Here is a 17,406-nt window from a genome sequence, read left to right on the forward strand (position 1 = left end):
GGGGGGAAGTTTATGCTACGAAAGGAAGGCAGAAGGCCACGCCCTGACAGTTTTGCGATTCGGTAGCGGAACCGTGACGTGTAGAGTGCGGATCAGTCACGATCGGTCCGTCCGTGTCGAGTCGAATGCGGCTTCCCCCACGGTTCCGGTTCCGGTTATGCGGGCTGGGCCGGGTTCCGTCTCGCCCGCATGGGTATCGTCACTCTTTCTCTCTCTCTTCCGCCTGCCCGCCCACCCGCTTGTCACCGCCGCCGCAACGGTCTCCCCGCGTTCAGCGAGTCCACACCTTGCTCCCGCTCCATCCGCTGCTCTCACTGGTTGCGGTCTACTGTGGGATTCGGGGGCCAGACCCGATGCGGTCGCCTCAACGTTGAAATGTTCTCTGTTGCTACTTTTGTGTTCTTGTTCAACACATCAGACATCCGACGTCATCCACCACCGCAGAAATTATTCACCGCAGCGGTACCTACTTTGAGGTTATTCAGTCTGGATACCACAGGCTGCTTTTCTTTCTTATTGCTTTCATTCAATTGAATCCGTCTCGTCAATTGCCCGTACTTATCCGTCGAGGGTCTCAGTACTTTACCTACCCTGCACCACCACCGGCGGGCACGACCAAGCCCAAGCCACAACGGGGAAACATGCGCGCGCGGGCATGCTGCCATGCCCATCATGCCCATCATGCCATGCAGAGCCGGAGATCTTCCCAAGCCCACGGTCTCACTCACTGCTGAGCGGCAAGGCGGCAACTACATCATACCATACATACCATCATACATGGAAACATAAACCGGGTGATCTATGCTATCTATCTACTCTATCCAGCTTCGCCGCGGTCCACCCACTGGATCGGGTTCGGCTCGGTTCCGTTGCAGAGCGATCGTGGAGGCGGCGGGGGCGGGGGGGAGGGGGTGGTTGCGCCGCGCGCGAGCGTCGCTGGGCTCGAGCTCGTCATCATCCGAACCAGTGACCGGTCGGGCATTCATTTTCCTTACGCACTCTACATACATACGGTTGTTTGCTGCGGAGTCAGCGCGCGCGTGCGGCTCGATACAATAACAACAACAAACAAACAGACGAACAAGCAAACGGATGGACGGAGATGCGCGACACCGCCATCTCGTCGGAAGGCTTCCGTGATGTGATGTGATGCATGCGATCGCAACTCCGCAACTCATCTCGAAACGACCTTCCCGAACGACAGGAACGCGAGGATGACACACCACGAGAGTGCTCGATTCTTCGCACGACCGCAGCAGCAGCAGCTGCCGAAGCACCGCCGCTTTGGCGCAGGGCACCTACATATTTACATACGAAGAGAGCATATGGAGTATGCAGAGTATGCAGTGCGTGCTTCGAATTCCTACCCTTTTGCTTCGCCCACTGGGTCGCTGATCGCTCGCAAGGGTTAACAAAGTATCTACTGCAGAGTACATATAGGTAGGCTCCGTACTCGTCAACCGCACTGGATGGCCATGCAGACGGTACTTTGAGGCTGACTGCCTATATCTCCTACGATGGACTGGCTCGACCTATGACTTCGTGGAATGAAGTCGAGCGGAGATGGAGTGGGGGGAATGAAGCTGTCGATGTCCTCCTGGCCGCACGTAAACTGTGAAATCTACTTTGGTGTCTGTGTAGATCACTCAGGGTTTGTTGGATAGGTAGAGTAGAGTTCCTAGAGCGCACCCACTGCCCACCACCCACCACTGCCCACCGCCCACTGCCCACCACCAACCACCCCCCTTCCCTAAGCGTGATAGCGATGTCTTTGAGGATGCCGCTTCATCGTCGAGCCTTCTTGCTTTGGGATCACCCATTCGCAAGAAGGACGAAAACAACGCGTAAAAAGAAAGGAAAAAAAAACTAGTTCTGGGCATCTGGCTGTGTACTGCTCGCTATGGCGTTGGGAAACCCTGGGCCCGACTCCCAGCGTCAGATATCTAGTTGAAGACATCCTTCTCCACCGCCGCCGCCCCCCTCCCCCCTCTCCCCCTCCCTTCCCATTGATGCCTTGATACTTCTTGCCTGCAGCATCAACTCTGGGATCGCTCGGCAGAGTAGTTACTCCCACCAGAAATTCGAAGTGCAACAACAGAGAAGCCCATCCCGAAGCAGCACAAGAGACGTGAAACCTCCGAATAACGAGGCTACATACCCACCGTACATACGAACGGCCATCTTCACGACCGAAGAAAAGACTTCAATAATACACGGATAGCATCCGTACTTGCCGCGCACACCTCACCCAGCGCCGCCGTCACCAACATCGGACATCCCGTACATACCGACAGAAAGAAGGAAGAAAGAAAAAAAAAGGAGAAAGGGATACCGTACCGGACCTAGGTACTACTATACTATACCCACAGCGTCCTTTCCCTTACATACCTGGTCCCCCAACTGTGCTCCACAGCACGAGATCGAAAGGGACGCCACGCCGCTTCTTATTCTTCTTCTTCTCCTTGTTCTTCTTCGTTGGTCTCACGCCCACGCCCACGCCTGCGCTCAAGATACCTTCGCTGGTCAACTGCAACAGCTGGCAGTGTGTATAGCCCCCCCCCCCCGCCATCGCATCACATCGTCCAACAAGCCATCGGTCGACCGCCTACCTCCACCACCACCACCTCCACATTCACCTCCACCACCCACGTACACACGAGACATCATCGAATCGATACGATCTCGAGCCTGCAGCACGCCGCATTTCCGTCTAGCACCCTCATCCTAGAACTACTTTCACTTTCCCTCCCGCAGAGTACATACTCGCACAGTGCGTGTGTCCTAGAGCCGCCTGCCCGAATAAGCCCGGACGAAATTGGTTGTTTTGCTCGCTCAACTCGCTCTTCCTCATATCTATACCCCATTGCACCCCGCAGAGCAGTGCGACAAGAACAAGACGACAAGCAACCCCGACATTCTCTTGCCAGCGAATCGGCGGGTTTTACAGTTCCTAATTGTGAACAACTTAGCTGTTCACTTAGCCTGGCATACACATTCGCCTCGACGGACCCCCCCATATTCATCCCTCCCTCCCCCCCGGTGCGTCACACTGATCTACGCGCAGGAACTGGCGCTGCAGATAGATCACGGGCACCGACGTTGTCCGAGGTGGGGGGGAGAGAAGTCCGCGAGTTTGAGCACTGCACACTGCAACGTGAGTTTCATCCATGGCGACGAGCGAGAACGGCGGCCATATATTCCCATACCTCGAGTCGGAACGCGGAGAGCATTTCTGACCACCACCTGTGTTCCAGTCCCAGTCCCAGTCCCAGGCCCCGTCCCTAATCCCGGTCCGGTTTCTCTCATTCGGATTGCCACTTTTTGCGACGAGAGAATAATTATCACTGTCCACAGCTGAGGAGGTGTCTTGGGCCTCTTCTTTCTTCCGCAAGGATCCCCCAGTTGAGAAGCAGTTGGTTCCCGTCGTTATTTGTTGTCGTTGCCTCTGTCGATCGTCGCCCAAAAGACTATCTCTGTCTCCCGCCCTTCTCGCCTTGTCACGATCGCCCTCCTCAGAGAGTACCGCAACTGACGCCCTCCCCCACCCCCCGTCCATATCAGCGACGAACAAAACCAATCCTCTGTGTCAATAACCCCCCGCCCCAACAACAACAACAAACGCCCGTTCGGCCCGCTCCGCAGCTCTAGTTTCTTTATACCTCCACTCTCCGGTCTAGGAAACTATCCCCTCAGGAGAAGGGCCAGACTGCAGGGTCGCGTCTCGTCGTCGTCGCAGTCGACCGTGTAAGAAGCGGAGCTCCAAAATACACCCCCCCCTCCCGACCGTGCTTTTCGCTTCGGAATCTATGTTGTCTCAAGTCGATTCTGTTCCACGACGTCTTTTACCTCAAAGTATTATGCAGCAGAGTATGAGTTTGTCCCCGACGGATATGGGAGGCGGTCCCAGAGAAATCCACAAAAGTATGTCGCTCTCTAGCACAGTTGCGCGCGCGCGAGAGAAGTCCCCATTGCTGACCGGGTACGATAGATTATGTCTTCGTTGATGAGCACAACCGACATAAGCGACTCAAGGGTGAGAATACAGCCCGTGCCCCGCCGTCGGCGTAATCTTCCACATATGGCTAACCCCCGGTGATGTGTAGTAATGCGAGCCTGCGAAGGATGCCGTCGACGAAAAATCAAGTGTGACGCCGCGACTACGAACACCTGGCCGTGTTCGGCGTGCACGCGGCTTAAATTACATTGTGTGCCACCGATGCTACAATACGATCGCGAATATGCTTCCTCACAGGTCGTGATGGGACACGATCAGAATGTGGACTTTGGAGATTCGGGCGGCAGCGGAGAGGAAGAGATGATGCACCACATGGGCAAACCTAACCGGCCACACATGCCTGGCTACCACCGTGACAACAACCACTATCGGCATCTGTCACCGCAAGACCATCATGGCCCGGGGCACCCGCAATCCGGCGCAATCCCGTATTCGGGCTTGACCTCCGGGGAGTCGATGGAGCCGGCTCTGTCCCCGGTGCACGGCCATTTCCATCAACCACCTGTTTATCACTCCCAAGAGGTCATGAGGCAGGAGCAGTGGCACGCAGACAACGACTACGCTTCAGCATTGGTGGGCTCCCTCAAGATTGACGACGATGGTGTTGGTAAGTTGTGTGCCCGCTCCATAAGGCCCGCTCCGAGCCGTACTGACGATCGCCTACAGCGGGGTACATCTCGGCCCAAGGCAGGAGGCTGGCCGAAACACCAGCGTACGAGCCATGGGGTGACGAAGTAGAACCAAACAACCCTTCGTTCATGCCCGGTCAGCATGAGTTTGCCGTGAAAATCCGGCCGGAGGACATGCCCTCCAACGACGAAGCCGACGAGCTGTTTGGCATATTCTTCAATCACATACACCCGTACATTCCCATCGTCAACAAGGCGGCATTCTTCCGCCTATGGGACAATTCAAGGGAGCAGATTTCTCCCTTATTGCTCGAGACCATATTCGCATGTGCTGGAAGGCTCATGACTCAACCCGCGAAGGGCCTGAAATGGATCGCCGTGGCAACCAGTTAGTAGATCCGTGCTGTAATACGTTTTTGAAAGATTGTTGACTTTTGCTTTGTTAGGGCACGTGGATTGCTTCTTGGACGTACCACGCCTGAGTACCGTTCAAGCGCTGCTGTTATTACTAAAGGCACGAGAGTCAGCGCCGCAACGAGGATACTTCTTCCGGTCATGGATGAGCATGGTGAACATCATCGCGATGGCTCGCGATCTCCGCCTCGACAGTCATTATGAGCTCCACAAGCAGGGGATTGGTTGTGGAGAAATTTCGCTCGAGTGCACCACTCGTACCCGGGTTTGGCAGGCTTGTTTTGCCTATGAATTGATGATTTGCGCCCCACAAGGTAATTCACATCGCTCTCAATCTTTGCGAGGAAGGGAGAGGGTTTGGGAGGCTCACAACATCTAGGACGCAACAACATGCAGTGTGAGCCAGCTAGCGTAGATCTATCTACACCTTTGAGAGGCGCCCCCGAATTGGATGACCAAGAAGTTATGATTCACCGCAACTTTGTACACTTCGTTCGCCTGATCCACAACATCCGACGAATGAGTGATGTTCACGCAAAACTCAAAGCGAACCCTAACTGGCGCAATGATCCGCAATTCTTGCAATCGGGCCCCAGCTTAGAGCAATGGTTCTACGACCTACCAGCGGATCTTCACATCCAAGTCAACACCTCGCTCGCGCAACCCGGACCTCAGCCGGAGTCACATCTATCGGGAAATCTCCAGGTGTACTACCACCTGGCTAGAATCATGCTTCACAGGCCTGCTCTGGCTTTTGGAAAGACGTTCGCTTCCGGAGGCGAGTGGAGACGACACATGTCGGTGTGTGCGAACGCAGCGAAGTCGATTTGCAGGCTGGAGGAGGTCATCTTTGAACAGTACGGCATGCTTGGTCTGCAGTGCATGTCTCGAGGAGTCAACTTTTCGATCTACTCCCTTCTCAGTGGAGCGATGATTCACCTAGTATGTCCCGAAACGAGGAGGATGGAGACCTGGATGTGGAGGAGGGGGGTGCTGACAGGATTTCCAGATCGCCGCAACGTGTCCGGACCCCGAATTCAACCACGATGCCAAGGACTATTTCACCAGAACAATGCGCTTGTTGGAAAACTGTATCGACAATTCCGCTTCGTCGGAAATGAAGGGGCAGATCGAGACATTACGTGAGGCGTTCTCGGTTGACGTTAATCGACCATTCGTCCTGAACCCGAGCTTTCCGTTCTATCATGGTGTTCCTGCACCCATTGACCCTCATGTTGCTAGAGCGTATTCTCAAGCCGATGCCGTTGCGACCACCATGGCTGTGGCCAACGGGCAAGTGGCGTATTCGACGCATCCGCTGTCCCCTCCTCACTCTATAGGGGATACAGAAACGAAGGGCGATTCACCAGGTGCGGTGCAATCTCTCGTTATGCTGGCTGCGGGCCAAGGCGCACAGGTGCCACAATCGCAACCGACTCTAGTCGATCACGTGGCCGCATGGAATCCTTCGAGATTATTCGAGTGCGTATCCCCATCCGCTTGCTTCTCCACTTGACGTGGTCCTAACATATGTCCCCAAACAGCAATTGGAACACTGCCTTCGGTGTCAATGGATCCGTGACGGCAGTGATGCCTCCCGCATTGCAGCATCAGCATCATGAAGAATTGGTGGACTCGCTTGGCGGTGCGCACACTTCATCACATTCTTATGTTCCGACTACTGTTGGGATATCCAACTCATTCGTGTCACCGGGCATGTGGCAAGACTCCGTAGCCGCTGCCACGGTCTTTAGCGAATCGGGCAAACGAACGTTTCCATTTGGTAATGACGGTGGTTGGGGCGATCCTCCAGCAACGCGCGCGATGGTTTCGCCAACAACGACGGCTTCGGCTGGAATTGCTCTTCGTGCAAACGGCAATGGCTCGAGAGGACGTTAACGATGCGCTGTCAGTGGAAAGGCTTTTTGCGCCGACTATTAGTGAGGAGTGGAGATTTACTATTCTTGACCGCTCTGATTTTATTTATTTTCTTTGTTTTTTTCTTTCGTTCGTTTCGTTTTCGATGAAGATCTTCACCAGGGATGTGTGGGCACGTGTGGGGGCCGATGCGATTGTCGATGGTTGCACGACCGCCCCATATTCATCGGCGACCCCGCGAACTGCTGTCCGCCCTATACTCGGCGGAGAAGAGGGGATGGTGTCTGCGTCCCACTACACAGGGCTTCACGTCGGTCGATGACTTCTTCTGCATATGTTACTGACGTGAAGGCTAGCCAGCCATCATAGCTGGAGCTCTTACTACATTCGGCGGCGTCGTCGTCGTCCCTGCAGCCATCCATCCCTCCCTCCATCGATCCATTCATCCATCCACATTGTTTCGTTTTGCTCTTGGTTCATATCCTTTTGCTTTTGTTCGCTCGGGCACCCATCTTGGTTATTTGATTGCTGTGTATTTTCCCATTTGTTCTGGCGTGTTGTGTTGGTTGCTGTGTATGGGATTTTGGCGCGCGCACTGGCGGGGGGTTGAACTTGGGATTTGATTCTTGTTTTTCTTTTCTCCTTTCTGGATCTTTTTTGGATACTTTTCTCGGATTTAATACCTAGCTCGATGATTTTTCTTTTTTCTCTCTTTTTTCTTTTTTGCTCTCCTCGACAACGACGGTTAGATGGGACGGGATGGATGGGATGGGATGGGAAGAGGCGCGGTGGCAATGGGGCGGTTGGGGCTACGGGCGATGGGGTAGGGCTACGGGGCAGCGGGACAGGGACAGGGCGGGGGATCTGTTTGTAATGCGTGTTTGACGGGTTTCGGTCGGTTGGTAGCGGGGATATCCTGGGGCGAGCGGGGTGGGGTGGGGGCGGGGCATGGCGGGGCGGAGCGCGGAGGCACGAGGGTCCTTTTCATTTCGCAATTATAAGTATCAATACCTTATTCTCAATGTGTGCTCTGTGCAGTTCGTTTCCCGTTTGTGGAGGTGGGGATAGACCGGGAAGAGGAAGGTGCACGCAACTATCTGCCGGTTGATCTTCGTTATCGAAGAGCGGGGTTGTAACTTGCGCGATCGTGGATCCGCCAGATCCAGAAGGAAGGAACGAATGAACGGATATGGGGCTGACGACGAACGAGCGAGTGATAACCTGTGGACTCGCCCTGCATCACTCACTCGCTCGCACTCAGGCAGCCAGGCTTGCCACGGCCACCTGTCAGGCTGTCAGGCTGTCAGGCTGTCAAGCTATCAACCAGACACACCAATAGTTATCCGGTTGATGAAATGGAAACGCTGGTTCAAACAGTTCAGGGGGGGGGGACGGGGGGGTCATCAATTTTATTTCGCATCTATGAGCCTTTATAAGACCATGGTGAACACCAACTACACAACCAACCCTACTCCGTCCGCGAGTCTACATAGCTATGCAGCTCTCCCTATTGCCCTACTAGCCCAATCGACCCCTCCCACCTCCTCCTCCCGGTTTTTTCAGATTCATCTTCCTCCTCAGAAGCAGACTCATCTCCTCCTCCTTCCCCTTTTTTACCCGTAGCCTGCCCTTCTTCCCACGTCGGTGGCCTTTAGAAATGGAGATTCCAGAATTGCCGTTGCGTCGTGCACCTCTCGTCCGACGTCCGCAAACAAATCCGCGATTCGAAACCGATCTCGTCCACACTATGCCCAGTCTTCAACTGGTAATACCTGGATGCGGTAATCTTCTTTGACTTTGCTGCGGCTGCAGTGGGTCAGGCCGGTTTTATGCCACTTAATGCGACACTTGACATTGTAAATTGGGTTGGATTGGCTATCCGTGAATACGCCCAGTCATTTGCTTCCTTCCACTGCTTTGGACAGCATAGCATGCGCCATTGGGCGCAGGTTGGGGAAACGTTTTCCTTGTTGCTGGCTGGCTGACCCCCGGGGGTTCAAGCCACCGTTCGATCCCCAGCCGACATGGCTGGGATGGCAAGCGCCATTCGGCTAAGTTGAAGCTTGGAGAGACGTTGCTATTGTTGGCTGGCTGACCCCGGGGGGTTCAAGCCAGCATTCGAGCCCCAGCCGACATGGCTGGGATGGACATAATGATGTCAAGCGCCATTCGGCCCAAATTGAAGCTTAGAGAAACGTTGCTGTTACTGGCTGGCCCCGGGGGGTTCAAGCCACCACTCGATCGGCCGGAACCCAACCAGACTGTTTCGAACATTCCTCTCCACAGAGGGGTGGTGAATCCCCGGCCCCACTCTGCGCCGCCCAGCACTCCTCGGCTGGGTATTTCTCCGCTTCGTTTCCTGGTTCTCGTCGGGAGATGCGCTGTCCGTATCCATTGTGGTCCATGAACTGCTGCTGGAGGTTGAGTCGGGGATGTTTCTGGTGGTGGTTTGTGGTGGGGAGTTCGGGCTATCGGTGTCGATGGGCTGAAGAGATGGAGGTGCAGTGGTGATGTTGCGATTGGGGATGACGTGGAAACCGGTGGAAGCTCTCGGGTGGTGGGCTGCGTTGCGTAAAGACTCTAGTGAGCAGTGGTGTAGTGATGTGGGTGTGGTGGTGCTCTAGCGAGCTGAAGGTTTCCGTGGTAGGTAGCTTTGGTAGCTGTGTTGTGTTGTGTTGTGTAGGGTAGATGGGGAGAAGAGAAGAGCAGGAGGTGGAGTGGTGGAAGGGAGGGAGCTGTTATGTGGAAGTGCGGGCTTAGAATTGTCGTGAGTGTTGGCACTAGTAAGCGGCGAATGTTTGGTCCTGGATGACCATGACGATCACTCAAACTTCTAGACACCTCCTCGGCGGCTAGTCCACCAAAACATACTAGACGGTTGCTCGAACGGCATCGACTGGTTCCCGACAAATGGGGGGTCATCAATCTCATTTCGCGTCTATAAGCCTGTCAAGACTACGGCGAAGCGCCAACAACACCAACCCAAATACGTCCGCGAGTCTATCTATACGGCTCTCCCTGTTCCCCTACTGGCCCAATCAATGATGATTCTAGAACACCATCGCCACCATCTTCCACCACTACCAACTCCCTTTCCACCTCTACCGATTCATCTTCCTCCTCAGAAGCAGACCCATCACGTCCTTCCTCCCATTCCTTTTCCCCGGCCTTCCGTCCCACACTGGTAGCCTCCAGAAACGCAAGTACTGCCACAGCACACCCATCGTCTTCCACACTTTGTTTGTGCTCTGACTTCCTTCCACAGCGTCTTTGTTGCTCCCGCCATGCAGTGCATACCTTGAACAAGTGTTCCCGTGTTTGAGTAGCCCAGGATTTGTGGCACCACCAGCACGAATCATCTTCTCGGCTGCCGATCCGTTTCCAATACTGCCCGGTGAGGGCATGTCTAGTCTTCGGCTGGTAGTATCGGGACGTAGCAGTTTTCTTTGCCTTTGCTACGGCTGCTGCTGGGTCTGGCGGACTTTCCAGCCGATGCCGAAGCTCATGCCGATGCCGATGCCGATGCCGATGCCGGTGCTGATGCCGCAGCAATTGCCGAAAAGGAAAGGAAACGGGCAAAGAAAAAGATCTCCCCCAGTATGTAGGTGCACCGAAACTGAAACTGAACCGGTGCCCGATGTCGACGCCGATGTCGATACCAGATGCCGATGCCACTTACGACGCTTGACATTTTAAATCGGGTTGGTCATCCGTGAATAAGCCCAATTATTTGCTTCCTGCATCCTCTTGCTTGCAGCCTGTGCAGCCTGTGTATCCGTAAAAATTGTGATTTTCGACACTCGATGCTGTTTCCGGCCAACACGGCCAACAGGGAGCAAGAACCGTGTTGCTGCTCTTTCTTTCTTTCTCCGTGTGTGTGAGGTAGTGCTCCGACGATTGCAGCACATTCTGCATTGTAGGCCTCCTGGTTGTATCCTAAATGAACTTTGTGTCCCTTCCACACTCCGGTGTTATTTTTCCATGCGACGGCATAGCCACATGTCCCCTCTTCGGTACGTGAACCATCTATTTATAGGATTACCCCATCTATCCGAGTTTCTGCTTCCATCTTTGCCATTCCGCGTTCCTCAACTGTTATCTCGGCTTGTAGGCGTTCTTCCCCACACACTACAGTGCGCTCACGGTGGCCACCTCCATCTGGTCCCAACCAGGTGGTGAGACGTTTGCCGAGCTCACTTCTCCCACCAATAATCTCCCCGGCTCCATCACCCTGGGGGTAAATATGCAAGCCGTAGTGCAAATCGCCGTGCGCGGTTGTTGAGTAGTGATGTCGCACATCTCAGACCGGCCCCCAACATCAGTTCGCCTTGGTTGGTAAACCGGAAACACCCCGTTATTTCGCGAGCCTGTTGGTTCATCAGCTTCTGTAGATCGGCTACTTTTCCGACGGTGCCATGGACTGCCGGGTGGTGAGCTGCGTCACTGCGTTGCATAAAAGCTCCGGTGAGCTGTGGTGTGGTGTGGTGATGCTCAAGTGAGCTGAAGGTTTCGGTGGTAGCTTTGGTAGCTGTGTTGTGTTGTGCAAAGAAGACGGTGGAAGATAAGAAAAGAGCAGGAGGTGGAGTGGTGGATGGGAGGGTCGTTTTATGTGGAAGTGCAAGTGCCTTCGCGAGTGACTTCACGAGACGCGCGTGTAATTGGTTGACTAGTGGCTTGGCAAAGTTTCGCCGACGCGAAAACCACTATTTAGTCGTGACCTCTCACACTTCTTCTCCTCTTCTTCTCGGTAGGCGCTCCTGTCAAGGCTGTGTTTCTGTGCCACAAACCGACACTTCTTCTTCACGGAAGTTCGTGTCACCCTTTTTGCACATGAGAAATTCGGAGGAATCTTCAAGCACCGCACCGGCAGTGCTCTTTCGAGGGAGCTGCTGGCCGCCCGCGAGGGCCTGGCGTGACTCACGTCTGCAACGGGCATCAGAAAATCAAGGGCCCTCGTTCCGCCGCCTCTTCGGAGGTGGTGGCTTTGAGGTCACCCTGTGGAAGCTCTTGCGAAGATTGTGGATGAAGCCATCTTAGTGCAATACACAGCGTGCCCGTTCCCGGGATGTCTCTTCGGAGGCTGATCGGGGATGGGCATAATTCGATTCCGATTATTCTGACGGGAGCGCCTCCCCCCTTTTTTTTCCTTCAGGTCAGTCGCCAACACTCCAGCTGAAAGGGATTTTACTGACTGCGAGCGGGACGGGTGGAAAGCAGGAACGCGGGTGGTTGGGGCGGGCTGTCTACGGAGATGGCTGGTGGTGGTGGGATGCTTGTGTTGGTTTTGCTTTTTCGATTCTCACCAAATTTATGCTTCACCTCTCAATCCTCATGCCATGTTGTTTGCATACCGAAATTGACTTTCGTAATGGATCCCTCATACCTCGCCTTGAGGTTCTCATATTGTCTATTCCTCCCTCGGCTAGATGAGGGAAGCTGACGACATGAGCATGCCGTCGGATAATTGCGGGGTCTGGTGTCTGCGACTCTGCGGCTGTAAACCCAATTCCAACTGTGGGGTCGCCGGCCATGGTGGTGTTGAGTGAAAAAAAAAAAGCTTTAAAATATAAACGAATAATGGCGAGCTCATTGAGACATCCTTCCATGACTCAACAACCTCCCCCTCCACGAGTTCGTGACCCCCTTATAAACGCCTCGTCCGCGAAAGAATCGTCCGGAAGCTCGGTCAACCCCATCGAACATGGCGATTCAAGACAGCACCCTCGAAGCCCGCCTTGAGCGCTGGGAGCAGCGTCTACGCTCCATCACCACCCAGTCCCTGACCACCGACTACGTCAGACCTACAGAGGGAACCCGAATCGTCGAAGCTGTACACTCGGTGACTCTGCCAGAGGATGCCCGAACTGCCCTCTTGAAGTTGTCGATCCTCGACGGCAAGAACAGCGTCTCTCCCTTCACCGTGCTGCTTGCGGCCTTCGCGGTTTTGGCTGCTCGCTTGACTGGCGACGAAGATATCTCGATTGGAACCTCCGGCGAGAGCAAGGAACCTTTCGTTCTCCGGTTGCCAATTGATCCCAAGACTACCTTCGACTCTTTGCTGTCGACCATCAGAGATGTCCTTGCGCCCACCCCCACCACCCCGCACCAAGCCTGTTTGCGGGTATGCTGCTGACATCTGCCCCACGTAGTTGGAATCCGAAGGTACCGCTGATTCGGTCCCTCTTCTGGACCTGATCCGCCACCTCCAGACCAAGTCCAAGGCGCCCAAGCCTCCCCGCCTCTTCAACATTTCCCTCTACCATGCGCCGGATGCGCCCTCCAAGCAGTTCCTCTCGTCGAACGAGTTGAACACGGACCTCAGTATCTACGTCGAAATCAGCGCCCCACCACAGTCGGCAAGTCTGCGATACGTGCCGCAAATTCCCGAAATCACACTGAGCGCGCATTACAATCAGCGGATATTCTCGACCAAGCGTATTGCTACCATGGTGGACCAGCTTCTGCAGATCGTGCAAGTGGGCGCTGCGGACGCGCACATCGAGTGCGGATCCATTCCGTTGATGACTCCCGAGCAGAAGAAGATCCTTCCTGACCCAACTCGGGATCTTCACTGGGGCGAGTTCCGCGGTGCCATCCACGACATCTTCTCCGCGAATGCCAAGAAGCACCCTGGCCGGGAGTGCGTGGTCGAGACTGCCGATATCCACGATTCGAACAGCAAGACGCGCGTGTTTACCTACCAGCAGATTGACGAGGCTTCTAATATTCTTGCGCATCACTTTGTGGCCAAGGGCATCAAGAGGGGAGATGTCATCATGGTCTATGCCTACAGGGGTGTTGATCTCGTGGTGGCGGTCATGGGTGTTTTGAAGGCGGGCGCGACGTTCTCAGTGATCGATCCCGCATACCCTCCTGCTCGGCAGAACATCTACCTTCAGGTTGCTCAGCCAAGGGCCCTGGTGGTCATTGAGAAGGCTGGCAAGCTTGCAAGCACTGTGCGCGACTACCTGGACGAGCTGCACATCCTGACGGAAGTCCCCGCCCTGGCTATCCAGGACGATGGCAGCCTTGTTGGAGGTCAGGTCGAGGGCGTGGAAGTGCTTGCCGAGCAGGTTGCTCTCAAGTCCCAAGGCACTGGTGTCATTGTGGGACCCGACTCCAACCCCACTCTCAGTTTTACTTCTGGCAGTGAGGGTATCCCTAAGGGTGTTCGAGGTCGTCACTTCAGTTTGACCTACTACTTCCCCTGGATGGCGGAGACGTTCGGGCTGTCGGAGAACGACCGGTTCACAATGTTGAGCGGTATCGCTCACGATCCGATTCAGCGCGACATCTTCACACCGCTGTTCTTGGGTGCCAGGCTGCTGGTCCCGACCGCTGATGATATTGGAACCCCCGGTAGACTTGCCGAATGGATGGACGAGAACGGAGCTACCATCACTCACTTGACACCTGCCATGGGTCAATTACTCTCCGCCCAGGCGGAACGCTCCATCCCGTCGCTGCACCATGCGTTCTTTGTCGGCGATATCCTGACCAAGCGTGACTGCCTGCGACTGCAGAAACTCGCACGGAATGTTGCCGTAGTGAACATGTACGGAACCACCGAAACACAACGTGCTGTCTCCTACTTCGAGGTTCCTTCTCTGAACGCCGACCCCACCTTCTCCCAGTCGCAGAAGGACGTCATTGCGGCCGGAAAGGGTATGCTTGACGTTCAGCTGCTGGTGGTAAACCGACACAACCGCGAGCAGGTATGTGGTGTCGGCGAGATCGGTGAAATCTACGTTAGAGCGGGTGGTTTGGCCGAGGGCTACCTACGGCTTCCGGAGATGACCGCTACGAAGTTTATCAGCAACTGGTTTGTGTCAGAGGATGAGTGGAAGGCGAAGGACGTCAACAACGGAGAGCAATGGAGGGAGCTTTACTTTGGTCCTCGTGACCGGATGTACCGGACTGGAGATCTTGGCCGTTACACGCCCGACGGTAACGTCGAATGTAGCGGACGTGCCGACGATCAAGTCAAAATCCGTGGCTTCCGCATCGAGTTGGGTGAGATCGATACACATCTGTCTCAGCACCCGTTGGTGCGTGAGAATGTCACTCTAGTCCGAAGGGACAAGGACGAGGAGCCTACACTGATTTCGTATGTCGTGCCTCTGCAATCGGAGGACCTCGATGGACTCGTCAGCGCCGACGAGACGTCTACGGAAGGTGCCGAGGGAGACGAGATCGTCCAAGGTCTCCGAAGGTACCGTCGATTGATTACCGAGATCAAGGGATACTTGAAGAAGCGTCTGCCCTCGTACGCGGTTCCTACCGTGGTTGTGCCTCTCACCAGACTGCCATTGAACCCCAACGGCAAGGTCGACAAGCCAGCACTTCCCTTCCCCGATACCGCACAGATTGCTGCCGCCGCCCGCCGCAGGAAGGTTCACCATGGCGATACTGGTGTACCGCAATTGACTCCGGTTCAGAAACAGCTCAAGGACATCTGGCAGAGCCTCTTACCCCACGCTACGGAGGAACTGGCATTGACCGATAACTTCTTCGATCTCGGTGGTCACTCGATTCTTGCTACCCGCATGATTTTCGAGATTCGGAAGAGATTCGTGACAGATATTGCTCTGGGCGCCATCTTCAAGCACCCAACTCTCGGTGGTCTGGCAACGGAGATCGACAGGATCAGGACCGGTGGTGATAACGACATCGGCATCCAGAACATCGGCACCGGCGTACCAACGGCCGAGGAGGAGTCTAAGGTTGAAGACTATGCGGGCGATGCCCGCGCACTGGCCAAGGAACTCTCAGAGAAGTACCTGCCGTCGCGCGATGTGGTAATCTCTGGTGGTGTCACCGTGTTCCTCACTGGTGCAACCGGATTCTTGGGTGCATACTTGTTGCGCGAGCTTCTCAAGCGCACCAATCCTCAGGTCAAGAAGGTTATTACCCATGTCCGAGCTTCCGATGCCGCACAGGCTTTGAGCCGTGTCAAGAAGAGTTGCGAGGCCTACGGTGTTTGGGATGAGGCTTGGAGTAGCAGGGTCGAGGCCGTGACTGGTTCATTGGGAGAGGACAAGCTCGGAATGAGTGACGAGGACTTCGAGAGGGTCGCCGAGGAGGTGGATGTCATTATTCACAACGGAGCTCAGGTAAAGTCATCAAAATCACGATAAACAGACGTGTTAATTTTTTCAGGTTCACTGGGTCTACCCCTACTCGAAGCTTCGACCAGCCAACGTCAAAGGAACTATCGATGCGCTGGCGCTGTGCGCCAAGGGCAAGCCCAAGTCATTCGCTTTTGTGTCGTCAACCTCCGTCTTGGATACCGACCACTTCGTCCGCCTTTCCGACACCATCCTCGAAGCCGGCGGTGCTGGTATTCCCGAGTCGGATGATCTGGAAGGATCTGCTACCGGTCTCGGAACCGGTTACGGACAGAGTAAGTGGGTTGGTGAGTACCTCGTTCGCGAGGCAGGCCGCCGCGGTCTCGACGGATGCGTCATCAGACCCGGATACATCACTGGTGATTCGCAGACTGGTGTTATCAACACCGATGACTTCCTGATGCGCATGCTCAAGGGTTGCGCCCAGCTCGGCCAGATGCCTGATATCTACAACACCGTCAATATGGTTCCTGTGGACCACGTTGCCCGCGTTGTCGTGGCATGTGCGGTTTCTCCCCCGGTTGCGCCACTGGCTGTCGCTCAGGTTACGGGCCACCCGCGGTTGAGGATGAACGAGTTCCTGGGGACTTTGGCTACGTACGGATACGATGTCAAGACGGTCGACTACATTCCATGGCGCATGGCCCTTGAGAACTATGTCATGGGCGAGTCCAAGGACAATGCTCTGTGAGTTTCCACCGGTATTTCCGTTGATTTCAGTTGTGTTTGGTTCTAACGGAGAATTCGTAGGTTCCCGCTCTTGCACTTCGTTCTTGACGATCTCCCATCTGGCTCCAAGGCGCCGGAGCTCGACGACTCAAACGCGGTCATCTCGCTCAAGAAGGATGCGCAGTGGACTAAGGAGGATTGGTCGCAAGGTGCGGGTATTAGTGTCGAGACCATGGGTGTTTACATTGCGTACCTGACAGCGATTGGGTTCCTGCCGAAGCCGCAGGGCAAGGGTGAGCGCGAACTGCCCAACTTCACTCTGTCGGCCGAGGCTCTGCAGAGCTTGAACTCGGTCGGCGGACGTGGAGGTGCTGGAGCTGCGTAAGATTTTTGTCACGTAGCGGATATCTTTCTTTCTTTTCGTCACGTACCGGATATAGCATCTTTTTTACTTTAGTCATGTGTACTCTAGAAATTGATATCGGAAAGCTGGTCGATCACGTGGAATTATCCCGTCTTTTTGACTAGCTTGAAAACACTTTGAACAAGATTTCAAGAGACATCCCGAAAAGAGTAACTTTGTGACCGTAAATATGTGGATATGAATGGAGGAACTGCTCGCGTGCATTGTCAGTTTGCCCTGCTCGATGATGGGATTGTAAGCTACATGAGC

The 17,406-nt window shown here is 54.8% G+C and overlaps 3 protein-coding genes across 3 annotated transcripts; 2 read left to right on the top strand and 1 right to left on the bottom strand.

Annotated features, from left to right (window-relative positions):
• Positions 1-1,062: 1,062 nt before the first annotated feature.
• BZA05DRAFT_405972 (uncharacterized protein) lies at positions 1,063-1,974 on the bottom strand. The gene is made up of 2 exons (XM_051484454.1): positions 1,408-1,974; positions 1,063-1,347 (listed from the first exon to the last, which is right to left on the bottom strand). Exon 1 carries the CDS (start codon positions 1,878-1,880, stop codon positions 1,647-1,649), a length of 234 nt encoding a protein of 77 aa, XP_051337162.1. The 5' UTR covers positions 1,881-1,974; the 3' UTR covers positions 1,063-1,347; positions 1,408-1,646.
• Positions 1,975-3,681: 1,707 nt separating this feature from the next.
• Positions 3,682-7,137, top strand: BZA05DRAFT_131168 (uncharacterized protein). The gene is made up of 8 exons (XM_051478793.1): positions 3,682-3,921; positions 3,989-4,033; positions 4,104-4,622; positions 4,682-5,032; positions 5,091-5,372; positions 5,438-6,000; positions 6,068-6,540; positions 6,603-7,137. The coding sequence occupies exons 1-8, from the start codon at positions 3,807-3,809 to the stop codon at positions 6,955-6,957; spliced, it is 2,703 nt and encodes a 900-aa protein (XP_051337163.1). The 5' UTR covers positions 3,682-3,806; the 3' UTR covers positions 6,958-7,137.
• A 5,311-nt stretch (positions 7,138-12,448) lies between these two features.
• BZA05DRAFT_405986 (uncharacterized protein) lies at positions 12,449-17,321 on the top strand. Its single transcript, XM_051484455.1, has 4 exons — positions 12,449-13,012; positions 13,086-16,049; positions 16,096-16,751; positions 16,815-17,321. The coding sequence occupies exons 1-4, from the start codon at positions 12,638-12,640 to the stop codon at positions 17,116-17,118; spliced, it is 4,299 nt and encodes a 1,432-aa protein (XP_051337164.1). The 5' UTR covers positions 12,449-12,637; the 3' UTR covers positions 17,119-17,321.
• The last annotated feature ends 85 nt before the right edge of the window (positions 17,322-17,406 follow it).

Source organism: Tricharina praecox, assembly GCF_024521635.1.
Source record: "Tricharina praecox strain CBS 144465 chromosome Unknown BZA05scaffold_22, whole genome shotgun sequence".
Classification (NCBI taxonomy): domain Eukaryota; kingdom Fungi; phylum Ascomycota; class Pezizomycetes; order Pezizales; family Pyronemataceae; genus Tricharina; species Tricharina praecox.

What these genes read in the sequence shown, in the direction of transcription:
- BZA05DRAFT_405972 (XM_051484454.1), bottom strand. Translation starts at nt 1,880, where the DNA reads ATGCCCAGAACTAGTTTTTTTTTCCTTTCTTTTTACGCGTTGTTTTCG.
- BZA05DRAFT_131168 (XM_051478793.1), top strand. Translation starts at nt 3,807, where the DNA reads ATGTTGTCTCAAGTCGATTCTGTTCCACGACGTCTTTTACCTCAAAGT. An exon ending in GATTGACGACGATGGTGTTG is followed by an intron (nt 4,623 to 4,681) that starts GTAAGTTGTGTG and finishes GATCGCCTACAG; the next exon opens with CGGGGTACATCTCGGCCCAA. An exon ending in AATCCTTCGAGATTATTCGA is followed by an intron (nt 6,541 to 6,602) that starts GTGCGTATCCCC and finishes GTCCCCAAACAG; the next exon opens with CAATTGGAACACTGCCTTCG.
- BZA05DRAFT_405986 (XM_051484455.1), top strand. Translation starts at nt 12,638, where the DNA reads ATGGCGATTCAAGACAGCACCCTCGAAGCCCGCCTTGAGCGCTGGGAG. An exon ending in TGCTGTCGACCATCAGAGAT is followed by an intron (nt 13,013 to 13,085) that starts GTCCTTGCGCCC and finishes TGCCCCACGTAG; the next exon opens with TTGGAATCCGAAGGTACCGC. An exon ending in GAGTCCAAGGACAATGCTCT is followed by an intron (nt 16,752 to 16,814) that starts GTGAGTTTCCAC and finishes GAGAATTCGTAG; the next exon opens with GTTCCCGCTCTTGCACTTCG.